Genomic DNA, 17,090 nt, shown 5'->3' on the forward strand with positions numbered 1-17,090 from the left:
TCTAATTCTATAGGAATATAAGCGTTAGATTGGCTTGAATAGGCGAGTTGTACTTCGAGAGAAGGCTACGAGCAATATTAACCCTGTCAACCAATAAACCAGATAAATTAATTAGACGATTTAAGTGGAAAATTCAACGGGGTTGTTAGCTAACTCATAGCTCTAGAATATTCTCTCCCATTGAATTCGTCTTTAAGCTTGTCGTTGTTTTCTCTAATCTCTTAGTTTGTTATTCTAGATTAGTTTTAGCTAAATATTCATACTTTAGGATTTGCTTGAATAGATTAATTATTTCATTTAATTTAGTTGATAGTTAATCACAAGTCCCTGTGGGTACGATATCTGGACTTACAATCCTATATTACTTGTCGAGAATGTATACTTGTGTGTGCGTTTGGGAGCAACACTTCACAATACTTTTGTTTACCCAAGTGCCTATCAATGTTGGATAGACAATTGGTAGCCCATCATAGTTTTAACTTCACATAGCTCTAAGGGTGCACCTGGTTGTCATGTTTGGATGACTAAGTGTACATCAAACTTTCTTCTGGAGGTAAAGTTTATGTCCCCTCCATTGTTGTACTTTATATTTTCTTATTTATGAAAACAAACCCTAGGCTCAAGCCCAGTGGACTTTACCTATAAAAAAAACTGTAGTTTATGTTGTTTGATATTCCAACAATATTTTAGATAGATGTTTTCTTGACATTTAACTTTTGGGACTATTATGAGCAATGAATTTGCAAAAAAAGGGAATATCTGAATGCTAAAATTATAGTTAAAATGTAGTTCAACTTGTACTCATCTTAGGGGTACATTATAATATTCAAAAGAGCTACTGGAATATATTACTGTAAATTTTAGTCAAAATGTTGCATACTTTACATAGATATCAATACACAGAAGGAAGATACTTCCATCAACCTACTAGGTGGTGCATTACAACATTCAAAAGAGCTCCTTCAACCAACTAAACTTCCGCAAAATTAGCAAATATTACCAAAAAAAAAAAATATCTCCGAGAATCCAAGCTAGTATCACAATGAGAGTCTGAAACCTAAATAATGGGTTTTTAAAATTGAGCTTATTATTTTTTTAAAGTTATGTGTTTGTATCTACTATTTGTTACAATTTTATTGAATTTTTACACTTAGATTTATATTTTGCAATGAAAATATTGGGTTCAATTGAACCTAGTACCAAAGGACGGGATCTGCCCCTGCATTTTGTACCACAAAAGATATATATATTCCTATTATAATATGTAGAATTTGTTCTTCCTTTTTTTTGGAAGACTCATGTATGTGGTATTCATTTACCCGGCTAATTTATATACACATTGTTAAAGGAAAAAGTACTCCCGATATAAATTTCTTCATTCACATAACTCAAATTCGAAACCCCTATAAGAAATTTCTTGTACATGAAATCTTTAGAGTAGCATAACCTTTGAGATAATCTCGGGGAGATGAGTCAAAGTAGAGTATAGCTAAGTGCTTACGTATGTCTTTCAAGTCTTGGACAAACATGAATTAATTTATTTAATTAATCATTTGCCTTTTCAAGTCTTAAACAATGTTTGGCGCCGGGCAAACGCAACCAAAATATATAGTATAAGAAGAATTGGTAAAGAAAATAATAAAATAAGAACCTTCAACCACTTCCTCAAATTTTGAGACTTGTGCTTATTAAATTAGAAAATTTAATTCTCAAAAAGAAACATTAAATCGTTACTTGGTTAGCAATACACTTCATTGATTTTTCATTCTATAAAAGAAGACCACAGTTCAAGAGAGAACCACCACTGGAAATTCCATAACATAGTAAATTAGCAAAAAAATTGAGAACCAAAGTTGTGAGATGGCAGAAGTGAAGTTGCTAGGTTTTTGGTATAGTCCATTTAGTCGCAGAGTTGAGTGGGCTCTAAAGATAAAGGGCGTGAAATATGAATATATAGAAGAAGATCGAGATAACAAGAGCTCTCTACTTCTTCAATCCAATCCTATTCACAAAAAAGTCCCTGTTCTCATTCACAATGGAAAACGCATTGTTGAGTCTATGGTTATTCTTGAATACATTGATGAGACATTTGAAGGCCCTTCCATTTTGCCTAAAGACCCCTATGATCGAGCTTTAGCTCGTTTCTGGGCTAAGTTCCTTGACGATAAGGTAAATACCTATCTGCATAATTTAGTACTTTTATTTGAGACTAAAGTAATTTTGAATGTTTTATTCCATATATGATGGTTTAATCATGTCATGCGTCAGTCTTCACATCTACATAGTGTGAAACTATTATAGTGGTGGAGTTAAAAAGGGACAAGGTAGATTTAAAATCGTACTGGAAGAAGTTGCTTTGAAATACATACAATATCTCCTAATTTATGCAGATGTTACGGAAAAAATATTGCACAATGAAATACAAGATCTCTATATAAGTGGTATCAATTAGTTGAGAATATGTTTTAGTGATGTTAGTATATACGTTTACTTGGGTCTTATATTTTCTAGAAATTTTTTAATCATGTTATTTTTATTTGTAAGTTGAAAATAGAAACAGCTTGAAATACTTTTCATAATTTTGTATAGCATTTGTGCGGATTTAAATGGTGCCGACTCTAACTTACTTGTGATTGAGACATAGTGTTGTTGTTGTTAAGCCAAGAGCGTTTTGCAGGTGCCAGCAGTAGTGAAGACTTTCTTGCGCAAAGGGGAGGAGCAAGAGAAAGATAAAGAGGAAGTTTGTGAGATGCTGAAAGTTCTTGACAATGAGCTCAAGGATAAGAAGTTCTTTGTGGGTGACAAATTTGGGTTTGCTGATATTGCTGCAAATTTGGTGGCATTTTGGCTAGGAGTTTTCGAAGAAGCCTCTGGAGTTGTTTTAGTGACAAGTGAAAAATTTCCAAATTTTTGTAAGTGGAGAGGTGAGTACATTAACTGCAGCCAAATCAAGGAATCTCTACCTCCAAGAGATGAGTTGCTTGCTTTTTACCGATCTCGCTGTCAAGCTGCTGCAGCTTCTGCTTCCGCTCCCAAATGAACACATCCTCATTCATCTTATGAAGTTTCGAATTATGTGTCAGAATAAAATTATCAATCTACAACGAGTTCTATAGATTAATTGTATTTACGTATGCAAAAGAAAAGAATTTATAATATATATTTATCTAAGTTTAAGCTCGTTTAGAATTATTGACTCTAGATTTTGCATTCTCTTGATCCTAATAAAACTACTTGTTAGAATACAGGAATTGTCTCGGGTTATTGTTATAATTTGTTAGTTGGTCATAGGCTGGGCATATATCGGGCGTAACCGATAGCTCGAACCGAAAAAAACTTATTGGGGTATCGATATCGGGTTATTGGGTTAACGATTAGGTAATGATTTAATATTTTTTGACTATTGGGTTATTGGTTCGAGCATCGGTTTGCCCAATTTCTTAACGGGTAAACCGATAACCCAATAAGAATTAGTACTATTTTAGTTGTGTTTGGACAACTGTTGAATTACTAATACTCTTGTTACTCTTGCTACAATTAGACTCTGAAGAAAGACATTGATCTCTTGATTATGGTTTGGCAGGAAACCAAAAAATTATTATTAATGTTCTTGTTAACTTCTTTTTCCAGCGAATTGGAGATGAAATGCTTGTGGAGATGTAGTATCAATTTTTTAGATTGCACGGGTCTTGAATTTGTCAAAATGAAGCATATTTCAAATATTAGTTGTGGCCAGAACACAGAAATGGGTAGTATACTCTATGTGAATTCTTTTCTTTTATTATTTACTCCAGTGAATCGTTTTTTTTTTTTTTTGCTTAACTCTAGATTGAGTTATCTTATCGGGTAAACCGATAACCGAACCGATAATAGTCAATAACCGATTAACCGATAACCGATAAGCAATATCTTATTGATTCGATTATCGGTTTATCATATTTATAAACCAATAACCGATATGCAAAATCGATAATATTCACAGCCGAACCGAACCGATCGATGTCCACCCCTAATTATTCAATAATTAATCATATGAATTTCCTCATCGTATCTAAAAAAGACAAGAAAAGCAAACCACTAATAATTTGATGAAATAGTGGGTGACAGAAGCACATAAGTTATCTTATTGTTCTAGAGATATAACTATAAGGTAAGCATCTAAAATAGTGGGTGACATAAGCACATAAGTCACTCATATGTACAGGTAAGCATCAATCTAAAATGATTACGGTATCACTTATATGTAGTACAAGTAAACTTGCATAAAAAATGGAGTTCATATTCTTTTCTTGCTTGACTATATATATGGACAGCATTAAATTTCTATAGATCTCAGAAAGCCAACACCAATATTTATAGAAAATCCCAAATAAGGTTTGCTGGATTGCAATGGATTTCCGAAGGTTTGAGACTCTCATAGACAAAATCCTTATATATAAGTGGGTGATTTTCACCGACATGTGTTTTTTTTTTTTTTGGCACTATTTAAGTTTTGACCCGATTTTTTGAATTTGTGCACGAATACCCCCATTTTCAAGTTACGAAGGATGCACTGCATATATGGAAGTTAGAAGAACTGTGGCAGTTTTTTCGTATATTGAAATTTCCAAAGTAGCATCACGTTTAAGATAATCTTCAGATGATTGACTCAAAAATAAAGTTAGCTAAGTGCTTACGTATTCCTTTGTTTCAATAATAAATGATCTGATAAAGATGGATTAAAGCACGAATTAGTAATTTAACTGTCACTTTGTGTCTAGTTAATGCATTCCGAGGTTTTCATTTGCTTTTTGAAAATTGTGGTCAATGTATATAATGTTTACTTTTTCAAAACGTAGCTGACATAAGGGCTGACATCAGACTATCAGCATTGAGCTCTCTTATCTTTTCTCATTTGACTATATGGACATCATTAAATTTCCATATTAAAATTTCCAGCTTCACTTTAGTGTTGCTAGAGTCGCAATAGATTTCAGTAAGGGCCTTTCATCTAGTTTGGAGTTTTAAGGTAAAAATAGCACGGGATCGTCAGTTTTCGGATTGGTCCTTCAAAAATAGTTAGTGTTTGCAAAGTCATTAAAAAATAGTCACTATATTGTTGCAACACGAAAAATTCCAGCATAATATATTGGAGATCGGTGCACTTGTGCATGAACTTCCAGCATATTATACTGGAACTCCAACACGCGGAAAATTCCAGCATAATATAGTAGAAAATCGAGCACATGTGTATGAACTTTCAGCATATTATGTTGGACCGGTATATTATAATGGAATTCCAGTATATTATTCTGGAGTATTTTCTAGATTTTGAACAGTATTTTCGTTCATATTTATCTTTACATGAAAAATGGCTAAATTTCGATTACTTTTACAATTGTGGCTATTTTTGAATGACCGCTTATAAATCTGGCTATTTTTGAATTTCTCCTAGTTTTAAGAGCTCATAATTGACAAAGCCCAGTAAACTTCTAGTTGTCTTACGGTTAGGGAAGGTGAGAGTTTGTGATACAGACTGGCCTGTCCAAGACCAGCACAATTAAATATTTGAACTAGTAAAAATTGCACGGGGCGCCCTATTTGGTCGCCTCCATTTAACCTATACCCATTTTTTTTAAAACTTTTAATTTGTATCACTTTTTAAACAACTTCAGCTCCCTTTCTCCTCCTACTTTTCCTCCTTCATTTTCTTTTTTCTTCTTCTACAACGATGTCTTCAACATTGCTCTCTTTGATTAATGAAGCTAAAGCAAATATACTGAGGAAGTGAGTTTTCACCCATTTACATACGCAAAAACTTCAGCATCCTTGGAACATATTTAAGAAGGCTATATTTATATGTTATTAATAACATTGCAAGGTGCTAACTTTCTGCTGCGTGGTACAGATAAGATGACGACTTTAGACACAGTACATATATGCTGCTATTGACAGAGATACAAAGATGCTCACCCATGATCTAAGAGTTTTGAAATTGGATTTTGGATGTAACTTCGATTGCTCTGACTGAAAGGTTATTACAATGGTAACTTTGAACTCTAGGGAAAATGGACTGCAAAGATGATTATATCAGCAAATATACCCAGTGAAGTTTTCCAGTTACAAAACAAAAACTTCAGCTCTAGAGCTGAACTTCAGGCCCGATTACTAGAATGCTGAAGTTTGTATGATTGCCTTTGCTACTTCAGCCTCGTATGCTGAAGTTATGCAAAAAAATGGGTACACTTGTAAATTCTTTTGTAAAACAGACACAAGTTAAAATATGACATAAAAAATGGGTATAGATATAAATGCCCTTTGAACTATGCGGACTGTCCAATTAAGAAAAATTGGCCCACTAGATAGCAGCTTCCTTCCCCTAAATGATTTGGGGGGAAATGGGCTGCGTAGTCACTTTTTCTACCTGCTTTTAGAGTTTATCCATATTTTAAAAAAGTAATAGTGAAAGGGATTTTTACGTACTTATACATTATTGGAAATTTTATTATCAAAATTATTCATGTTTTGTTATTTATCCGACCTACACAAATTTTGTTTATAATATATATACATTTCACCTTAAAAGACTCTCAATCCATTATTAATGTCTTCAATCAAGGGATTTAGTTACACCCTTTTCCTTCTTTTTTTCTCTATTTCTCTTTTCTTATTTTTCTGCAATCATCGGTAGTGCCTTCAATCATCGTATTCTCAGTAATGCCATTTTTTACAAACTGAATTCGATAACTCCAGCAATTTCTACAATGAAGTCTGGTGTACAGGATGAGACTTCTGTTTATTTGCATTCCACTACGTAATTTAAATTGTGATTTCTCGACTATTGTTATCCCATAAAAACAATAATAGTTTAAAAAAATATTAGATTAAATTAAATTAATTTATCATTCCCATCACTTATTGCCTTCACACACTACAATCCACCGCCTCTTGCTCTCATCATACCTCTGATCTTCCAACTGGCCTCCCAATTGAAATTGGTAAATTTTAAATTTCCTTTGAGATGATGCTTCACAAGAAGAGCCAAAAGGAGTCCAAACCCACACCTAATTTGGAGTTGACATTTTCCTTAATTATCAAAAATATTGGAGGGACGATAATTGGATTGACTAGATAGTCATGAAGAAAAAGATTGTTTTTTTAAGTGATTGAAAAATCTTAATAGGGAAAAGGTATGTGAAAAAAGTGGAGGGACGATAATTGGATATGGTGAATATATCTCAAATTGAAAATTCTAATTAAGAAAACAAAATAATTTTTTTAAAGGAGAAATTTGGAAGTGCAGCCTAATGGTTACGACTCTAGCGAAAAAGTTAAGAAAATTCAATATTTTTATATAAATTTTATACAATATGTCTTTTGTATATTTTGTATTTGATTTATACATAGTAAAAATAAATTTCATACAACTAATTATATATTATACAACTTATCTACATACAACCTAAATACAATTTTTATACAATATTGTTCCACTTTCATACAATATTTAAATAAAAAAATATATATAAACACCAGAATACAATTTTTATACAATTTTACTACAATTTCGTAAGTATAATGTATGTCATGTCTTCTTCTTCTTCTTCTTCTTCTTCTTCTTCTTCTTCTTCTTCTTCTTCTTCTTCTTCTTCTTCTTCTTCTTCTTCGAATTTCAATCTGAAATTCATCCAAAATCAAGTCTAATCTTCACCAAAACACCCTCAAAATTGAGATATAAACTCCAAATAATATTCCCAATTGTTTGCAACAACACCCAATCCAAATAAATAATGGTTTTTAAAAACTCAAATTCGAATTCAAAGCTTTGTAATGGCTGTCAATGGTGGCTTTGCTCCTCTCTTTTCCTTTTCAATTGTTTGCAACAACACATAATTCAAATAAATAATATTTTTGAAAACCCAAATTCGAATTCAAAGCTTCAAAGTTTTTTAATGATTGTCAATGGTGGAATTATTGCTCTCTTTTCCTTTATTTTTTTGGTAATTAACTTCTTTTGTATTGATCACCAAAGATCAGTCTTTACAAATCCATAGTCTAGCATATAACTCTGTTGACTATCTCATCATCAACTAATCTATTCGATTACAAAATAGTTATACTAAGCTACTCTACTATCAAAAATTGTTGCATTTGTTTTCTAGTTCTAGGAACTACTCTAACATTACATATATTAGCTATTTCTCGTGCTAAAACTTCACTACTACGATATCTCTATTAAAAAATACGTGTATTCCTTTTCATCCATAATGCATATGAAGCTTCAGTAACCACCAATCTGAAAATGCTGGCCCTACTTGACTTCCCTTTGGCTTTGTTGATAATTTATTGAAGATGTTGATCCCAGTTGTGATTATTCGATTGATCTTCTTGAATCCACCCCATTACTTGTTTCTACAACATTAATGTATACGAGTATAACAAAAAGAGGTGATCTCTTGTCTCCACATGTCCTTGGCATAAAATACATTGTTGGTTAATGTTCAATCCCCAGTTAACTAACCTGTCCTTGGTAGGTAATCTTCCTTGTAGCAGTAACCATAAGTTGAAGACAGCCTTTGGACGAGCAGAGTTCTGGAATAGTAGATTCCTCCAACTTACTCTTGGTAGATCTCCTAATAGCTGTAAGTATAGCTGTCTGATGGTGCCAATGTGATCATTTGAACTTTGAGCTTGTTGAAGAATATCTCTTGAAGCAATTATCCTCCTGACCATCCAACTAGCCTGTTTTGGAATTGGCATGTCCTTCAGTTGTTGTTGTTTAACATAGTAGGCATTGATCCATCTGATCCATAGTTCATCTTCTTTATGAGCTAAATCCCAGCACATTTTTGCAATTGCTGCCTTGTTCCACAGAAGAAGGTTGATGAGGTTCAGACCACCAGCAGATTTAGGAGTACACATTCTCTCCCAAGACACATATGCTTTCTTAGTGATAGTGTTGCTACCAGACCATATATAGCTTCTATATAAAGCCTCAATCATCTTCAGCACTTTAACTGGAAGGATAAACAACTGAGCTCAGTAGGCTTGGAAGCCAAAAATAACAGATTGAACTAGTTGCACTCGACCAGCATATGATAGCTTCTTAGCAGTCCATGAGGAGATCTTGGCTGTGATTCTATCAATTAAAGGTTGCCATTGGATCAAAGCAATTTTTTTAGTGGATAAAGGAATGCCTAAGTATTTAAATGGTAGCTCTCCTTGTACAAATCCAAGATGATCTAGAATCTGTTTCTTCACTTTCTGCTTCACTCCACCAAAGTAAACTGAGCTTTTACCTAGGTTAGCTTGTAGTCCTGAGGCTTCAAAGAATTGAGAGAAATACTGGTACATAGCAACAATGGAAGGTAGGTCTCCTCTTGCAAATAGAAGGAGATCATCAGCAAAGCTCATGTGAGTTATGCCCAGTTTTTGCACCTGGGATGGTATTGGAATTTGGCCTCTTTTCCCAGCTGAGCAAGTGATCTACTCAAATATTCCATTACAATTGCAAAGAAGAAAGGAGAGATAGGATCTCATTATCTGAGTCCCTTAGCAGCCCAAAAGGTTCAGTAGATTCTCCATTTACAAGAACAATATAACTAACTGTTTTAATACACTCCATAATCCATTTAATGAATCTGGTAGGGAAGCTAATATCCTCCATTACCTGTTGTAGAAAAATCCATTCCACTAAGTTATATGCTTTATGGAGATCAATTTTAATCATACATCTAGGAGATATATGGGCTCTAGTATAGGATTTGACTAACTCATGATCCAGGATCAAATTATCAGCTATCTTTCTGCCATGAACAAAACCAGCTTGGGCTTCATATATTATACTTGGCATGACCTTTTGTAGTCTGGAAGCTAAGATTTTGGATATCATTTTATATAGCACTAAACAACAAGTAATTGGTCTGTATTCCTTGACTGTGGTGGGCTTAGAAACTTTAGGTACTAGAGTAATGGTGGAACAATTCACTGGTTTATACATCTTGGCAGTTAAAAAGAACTCTTTAATAGCTTCTTTGACTGGCTGTTGATGATACTCCAGGCCTTCTTGAAAAACAACAACATTATAACCATCAATCCCTGGAGCTTTATCATCTCCAATGGCTTTAAGACTCTCCAGAATTTCTTGATCAGTTACTTCTGCACATAGTTCCATTTTTTGTTGCTGAGATAGAATAAGACCATTAGACATATATAATCTATTTATGGCAGGAAGTTATTTAGCTGCTGAGACCATGAGTGCCTTATAGAATCCCAGGATCTCCCTTTTAATAGCTGCAGGATCAGTTACCCTATCTCCTAGACCATTTATAATTTCTATAATCTGTTTTCTTTGTGATCTTTCTTTCATAACTGCAGTGAAATACTTGGTGTTGGAATCACCTAGTTGAATCCATTTTTCTCTTACTTTCTGCTGCAACACACTTTCTTCAATTAGAGACCACTTTTCAAGGTTGAGTAATGTCTTTTTCTCCTTATGTAGTAAGCCATCAGAATAGATATTTGCAAGCTGCTCTTGTATTTCTTTCAGTTCCAATCTAGTCTTTTCAATCCTCTGAGTAATGTCCTTGAAATCCTTAGCATTCAAAGCCTTTAGAGGAGCTTTCAATGCTTTAAGCTTAGTCCATATTGTTTTCAAAGAACCAAAATTATTTGAAGAGTTTCGGATAGATGCCACAATCTGATGAAAATCTTCATAAGTAGCCCATACATTAAAGAACCTAAAAGGGACCCTTCCTTTCCAAGAAGCTGCTAGAGTCAATACCATAGGATTATGATCAGAAATTTGAGGTAGATCATATATTGTCTCCACATGGATCCAAGTCATCATCCACTCATAGTTGCTAAAAACTCTGTCTAACCTTCTACATACCCTGTCAGCTCCAGGTTGTCTATTTGTCCAAATATAGTACTCTCTTTTCCAAGGCAATTCTATTAGTCCTGCTTGCTGAAGATAGTAGCCAAATTCTTAAATCTTTGAGTAACTAACTGGATTACAAGATAGTCTGTCATTAGAATATAAAACTGCATTAAAATCCCCTGCAACTAACCATGGCCTTGTGATACTTGTTGAAATTTGTTGCAAATTCTCCCACAGTGATCTTCTTTGCTCTATCCCATTGAAACCATAAACAATAGTGCGATAGCAATATATATCCCCCTTATACTTCTTACTAGACAATGAATCATTTGAGGATCATCATAAGTCTAGTAACAGTAAGATGATTAGCATTCCATAGTATCCATATCCTACCATTTCTAGCTTCATTATAATTAGTTAGCATACCCCATCCAGGAACAAGAAATTTTGAAATTCTTTCAGCATTATCTTCTTTTACCTTAGTTTTCACTAATCCTACTAACTTTATTTTATTGCATCTAATATACTCCCTAACTTCCTTCTGTTTATACCTTTATTTACACCTATAATATTTCAGAATAACCACTTCATTGTTGATTGCTTGTTCTACCTCTATCCCTAGGTGGCACTTCATATTTGCTATTGAAAAGTGCTTCAAATCTATTTCTCACAGGAATGGGGGGACAGGGGAGGAAAATTAATGAGGTTCATGGGCTTTGGACTGTTTTTCCTTTATCTTCCTGCCTTTCAACATTTGGAACGATACTTGGTAGGTCATAGCTTTTCTTAGAACTATGAACATCAGTTACCTTATTAACAGTAACTTGTTGTGATTCAGCTGGGGCTATTTCTCTTTGAACAGGTGTTGCAGGTACTGTGGCCTTGATTCTCCATTCCTGTGTAATTTTAGTTTTCTTCACTTGGTTAGGTTGTTGTGTAATAGGTCTCACTGGGCTTGAGCACCTGTGTCCTACTACTTGACATTGGTCACAATAAGTAGGTTTCCAATCATAAGTAACACTTTGCAAGAATTTCTTCCCACTTGGATCCATCACCCACACTTCACTTGACAGCTCTTTGGTAACATTAATCTCAATAAGCATCCGAGCATAAGAGACTCTAGTTTGCTTGGTTGTGCACTCATCAGCAAAAATAGGTTTCCCAAACACATTGACTATCCTGATCAATTATCTCATTCCCCAACAAGACATAGGAAGCTTGGGAAATTTAACCCATAGTGGGATAACAGTAGGAAATTCCTCCGTGAAATCAAAATCAGGGATCCACGGCTTCAGAATTATAGGTCTATTAGCTATGGAATAAGGTCCAGTACATAAAATTTCATAAGCATCTTCCAAAGTTTTGAATCTGATTATGTAGTAGCCTTCATCGTGATAGAATAGATCTGGTTCTAGGACATGTGACCAATATAATTTGATGTATCTCTTCATCACATTATACCCTGGCCCTTCTCCTAAGATGTAAGCAATCAATGCACATTTCCACTTTCTCTCTTCCTCTTCTACCTCTAATTTGTCTAATTCAACTATAGGATGTCCATCTACAATTAGCGGTGGAATATAAGATAGTGACATACCATTTGTAACAAATTTGTTCTTTTGAAAAAGCGTTGCCCATGAATGTTTAGATTTTTCTGCTTTTTTGTTTGTTACCACTGATTCCACTGGTTCTTCTGCTAAGTTGACTTGAATCTGCTCTAGATGTTGCATGGTTACTGTTTCATTGGTTGAAACTTTCATCGGATCTGGTATTGCTCCAATTGGTGTTGTAGATGCCAGATCCAGCTTCTTAGAGACATTAGACTGGTGTGAAGTTGAGCCAATTAAACATGCAGTACCTCCAGTAGATGGATTTATGCTTTGAACCGAAGTTGGTGGAGTGGTTAATGGAGCTACTTTCTCCATTAATGGTTGCTTAACTGTCGTCAGTAGGTTCTCTATTGTCGTTAGCGGGTATTTACGGGGTCGTCCTCTACCTATGCCTCTTCCTTTCGCCATGGCTACAAGCTCGGCGTACGTTTAACTAACGTGCGCCGAGAGCATTTTGAGAATTAAGCTCTAATTCTTTTTTGCTCTCTTTTCCTTTGTTGTATATTACTGAAATTAGGGATTGTGAGATAGAGAGAGAAGTAGAGAGAGAGAGAGCACGAGAGAGAGAGAGAGAGAGAGAGAGAGAGAGATCATGAGGGAGAGAGAATAAGAATGGGAAATAATTGATTCCTAATATAAAGGGATACTCATTTAATTCCTAAAGTGTATATAATTGGTAAATTTGTATATAGGATGTAATTAAATTAAAACTTGAGTAGGGAGGGTAATAAATTTTTAAATAGTGTATAGGTATGTAAAAATACCATAGTAAAATAGTCAAAATGTTAACTATAAAGACCTTTTTGCCCCCAAAACAATCTCCTTCTTCACCTCCTCAACAATGTCATTAACTTTTTCTTTTGTTGGTTTAAACAGCGCCATTAATTAGTAACGATAAAGTTATTTTTGTATGACCTATAGGTCACTGGTTCGAGTCGTGGGATCAGACATTAATGCTTGCATTGTGATAAGTTTTCTACATCATCTTCCTTGGGATACTGCCCTTCCCTGGATCCTGCGTAAACGTGAAATGCTTTGTGCACTGGGCTGCCCTTTTCTTTAAATAACATCATTAACTAGCACAATAGACTCTTATGCTACTTGAACTGATAGATATATATTCATGTGACAAATTAAAGAACTAAAACGTTTTTATACATTTTCTTTTACAAAGATGCATTCACCTACAACTAATATATATAAATTTGCTACAAGATCATGATAAAAGTCAAAAATAAAATACTAAATGTGAAACTCAAGAAAAAATTTATGATGACATCCTTGATTTCTCAATTATACAACTATATTTCTATGAGGCCATCCTTGATTTCTCAATTATAGAACTACCAACTTGTAACGACCCGAGCGGTCATTTTGAATATTTGCATTTTTCTCGGTTGTTTAAGGGCATGAGTAGCTCAGTATGATGTACTATGACTTATATGGATCGTCGGTTTTAATTTACAGGTTATTCAGAATTGATTTGGAAGAATGATTCTCAGATAGAAGCTTTAAATTTAAAAGGGATTTACTAAGTTTGACTTTTCAGAATTTAACGTCGAATTGGATTTCTAATCGTTCTGTTTGCTCCGTTGGGTATTTTGGACTTAGGAGCTCGTCCGGATTGTGATTTGGAGGTCCGTAGTAGAATTTGGCTTGAAATTGCGAAAGTTGGAATTTGGAAAGTTTGACCAGGAGTGGACTTTTTGATATCGGAGTCAGATTCCAATTCTAGAAGTTGAAGTAGGTCTGTAATGTCAAACATGACTTGTGTGCAAAATTTGAGGTCAATCGGATGTGATTTGATAGGTTTCGGTATCGGCTGTCGAAGTTTCAAGTTCATTGATTTCAAATTACGGCGTGATTCATCGTTTCGATATTGTTATGTGTGTTTTGAGGCCTCGAGTAGGTCTGTGTTATGTTATGGGACTTGTTGGCATGTTCAGACAGGGTCCCGAGAGGCTCAGGTGAGTTTTGGACGATGCTTGGATCATCTTCATTTCATAATGCATAGATAATTGCTGATGGTTCTGGTGTTTCCGCATCTGCAAAATATTTCACGTAGATGCGAGTTTGCAGATGCGGACAGTCGATCGCAGAAACGAAGAAAGGCTTGGTTGGAATGGATCACAGAAGCGGGAAAAGGGGCGCATCTGCAGCATCGCAGAAGCGAAAATCTTAGGCGCATAAGCGAGATTTAGCATAGAAGCATGTTTGGTTTAGCATCTGCGGTTGCGCAGAAGCGGATGTTGATTGCAGGTACGAGGGGTTAGTGGCTAGTGGAGTTCGCATAAGTAGAGCTCGAGTCTCAAAAGCGACTCTGCAGAAGCAGCTAAGGTAGCGCAGATGCGGAAGTGCTGGGCAGAGTTATAAAAATCGAGATTTTGGTTCTTTCTTCATATTTTGAGATGTGGGACTCGGATTGAGGCGATTTTTGAAGAAAATCTTATAAAAAGGATTTGTGTAAGTGTTCTCTACTCAGTATTGATTACATTTTATGAATCTATATTTGTTTTTGGCAATTGGTTGATGAAATTTAAAGAGAAAATTGGGGGTTTTGACCTAAAGTTTTATAATATGAATTTTTGAGTTTTGAACATCGATTTGGAGTCAGAATTGAGTGAAACTAGTATGATTGGACTCGTAATTGAATGGGTTGTCAAATTTTATGAGTTTTTCAGGTTCCGAGGTGCGGGACCGGGCGTGATTTTTGGCCGGATTTGGGATTTGATGTAGGATTCGATCTTTATTATTTGTAATTATTTCCTTGGGATTTATCTGATGTATTTGAGTTGCTTTTGGCTAGTTGTCAGTCGTTCGAAGGTCTATACATATGTGATGGCATTTTTAGAGCATCACTTGGCTTGCGTGGTGTTGGAATTGGCTTGTTCAAGATAAGTAACTCCTCTAAACTTAGTGTTGAGGGTATGAAACCCTGAATTACATGTTATGTGATTGATGATGAGGTGACGTACATGCTAGGTGACGGGCGTGTGTGTGTGCAACCTGTGAATTGTGACTCTGTTGTTTTCATGGCACTGTATAATGGTCCTATTTTGTTGATATTGTGTTTTCACTATGTGATAAAGTAACTGAGCTGTCAATCATGCTAGATATCACATTTAGGCTTTATATTGATATTGTTAGGGCCCAGAGTGGTCGTTGCTTGCTGTCATCTCATTAATTTCATCGATATTTCGTGCTCAGTTATATTAATACATTCATATCATATCTCAGTCTCACTTGTTATTTATTGATACATCATATCATTGTTTCGGGTTAACTTCCATGACATTGTGATCCCGTGGGTGAGACTAGAGAGATTGACCACTGAGTGAGGCCGAGAGCTTGATTATGAGTGATAGTTATAGGATCGGATTGCACGCCACATCGGTTATATTGATTTATGATAGTGCTTGGGCTGAAAGAGCCTCTTCAGAGTCTGCACATACCCCCAGTGAGCACGGATAATGCTATTGAGGGATGGATTTCCCTAGACATGGATTTGTCCGAAGTACTTAATACTTGGAGATGGATTTCTCCACATGGTTGGATTGCCCTTCTCGGTACTGGTGACTTATAGTCAGTGTTATATATGTTCCGGTATAGATTTCCCTGGGCCGTATGGGCCATATACAGTATCGAGCGGTTGAGCATGATGAGTGGAAAGTGTGAGGCAGTGAGATTGAGTACTCTGAGAGTGTGAGTATATGATTCATCTATAAGATACATGGCATTTGCATGCACACATGACATACAGCATAGAGATGCATTTTTTCTTATGTTGTACGGTATCACATCATTCATGACTTTTTACACGCATTGATATGTGGGTGTAGAGGGGTATTTCACTCTTGCTATCTGGAAAGAAAATGAAACATATTATCTATTGTGAAGAGGATTTTGAAAAAATTATCGTTTTCAAACTATCTCATATTTTTCGACTATTTCGGTAAAGGATTTGGGTTTTCACTGTTATTCTTGAAAAATAGAGCTATTTTCGTAAAATTGTGAAAAAGCTGAGCATTTTACTTTTGAGTTGCTTCCTTATTCATATGCTCTACATTGTTATAAATTATTGATTGGTTATTGGTATTGGACCCGACCATGTTCCAGCTCATTACTACTTTCAACCTAAGGTTTGGTTTGTTAATTATTGAGTACATGGGGTCGATTGTACTCATACTATACTTCCTGCACATTGCATGCAAATTTCACACACCGATGTTGCTGTGTTCGATGGGAGCTGGATTGGAAGGTATACCTACGTCCCTGTTGTAGCTACCTCTTGTTCATGGCAGCCTTAGATTTTAAAAATCTGTTTATGTACTTTTCAAACACAAAGTGTATTTAGTTCATATCAGCTTTGTAAACTCTATTCTTAGAAGCTCATGATTTGTACTACCAGTCCTTGGGAAATGTATAAGATTTAGATAATTCCTTCGTTTAATTTTTTTATTAAGTTAATTGGAAATGGATAATTGTTAATTGGCTTACCTAGCAGGTTGGGTTAGGTACCATCATGACTAGTGGATTTTGGGTCGTGATAGATTGGTATCAGATCTCTAGGTTCACAGGTTCTACAAGTCATGAGCAAGTGTCTAGTAGAATCTTGTGGATCG

At 35.0% G+C, this 17,090-nt stretch overlaps 1 protein-coding gene across 2 annotated transcripts; it reads left to right on the plus strand.

Annotated features, from left to right (window-relative positions):
* The first annotated feature begins 1,724 nt into the window (after nt 1-1,724).
* LOC104218416 (probable glutathione S-transferase) lies at nt 1,725-3,189 on the plus strand. Of its 2 annotated transcripts, none has more exons than XM_009768903.2 (2): nt 1,725-2,169; nt 2,678-3,189. In XM_009768903.2, exons 1-2 carry the CDS (start codon nt 1,861-1,863, stop codon nt 3,038-3,040), a joined length of 672 nt encoding a protein of 223 aa, XP_009767205.1. In that variant the 5' UTR covers nt 1,725-1,860; the 3' UTR covers nt 3,041-3,189. The 2 variants fall into 2 exon arrangements, with proteins under 2 accessions (XP_009767205.1, XP_070008831.1); XM_070152730.1 differs by having other exon boundaries at nt 1,741-2,169; nt 2,666-3,189.
* Nucleotides 3,190-17,090: the final 13,901 nt, after the last annotated feature.

Source organism: Nicotiana sylvestris, chromosome 7 (genome assembly GCF_000393655.2).
Source record: "Nicotiana sylvestris chromosome 7, ASM39365v2, whole genome shotgun sequence".
Taxonomy (NCBI): domain Eukaryota; kingdom Viridiplantae; phylum Streptophyta; class Magnoliopsida; order Solanales; family Solanaceae; genus Nicotiana; species Nicotiana sylvestris.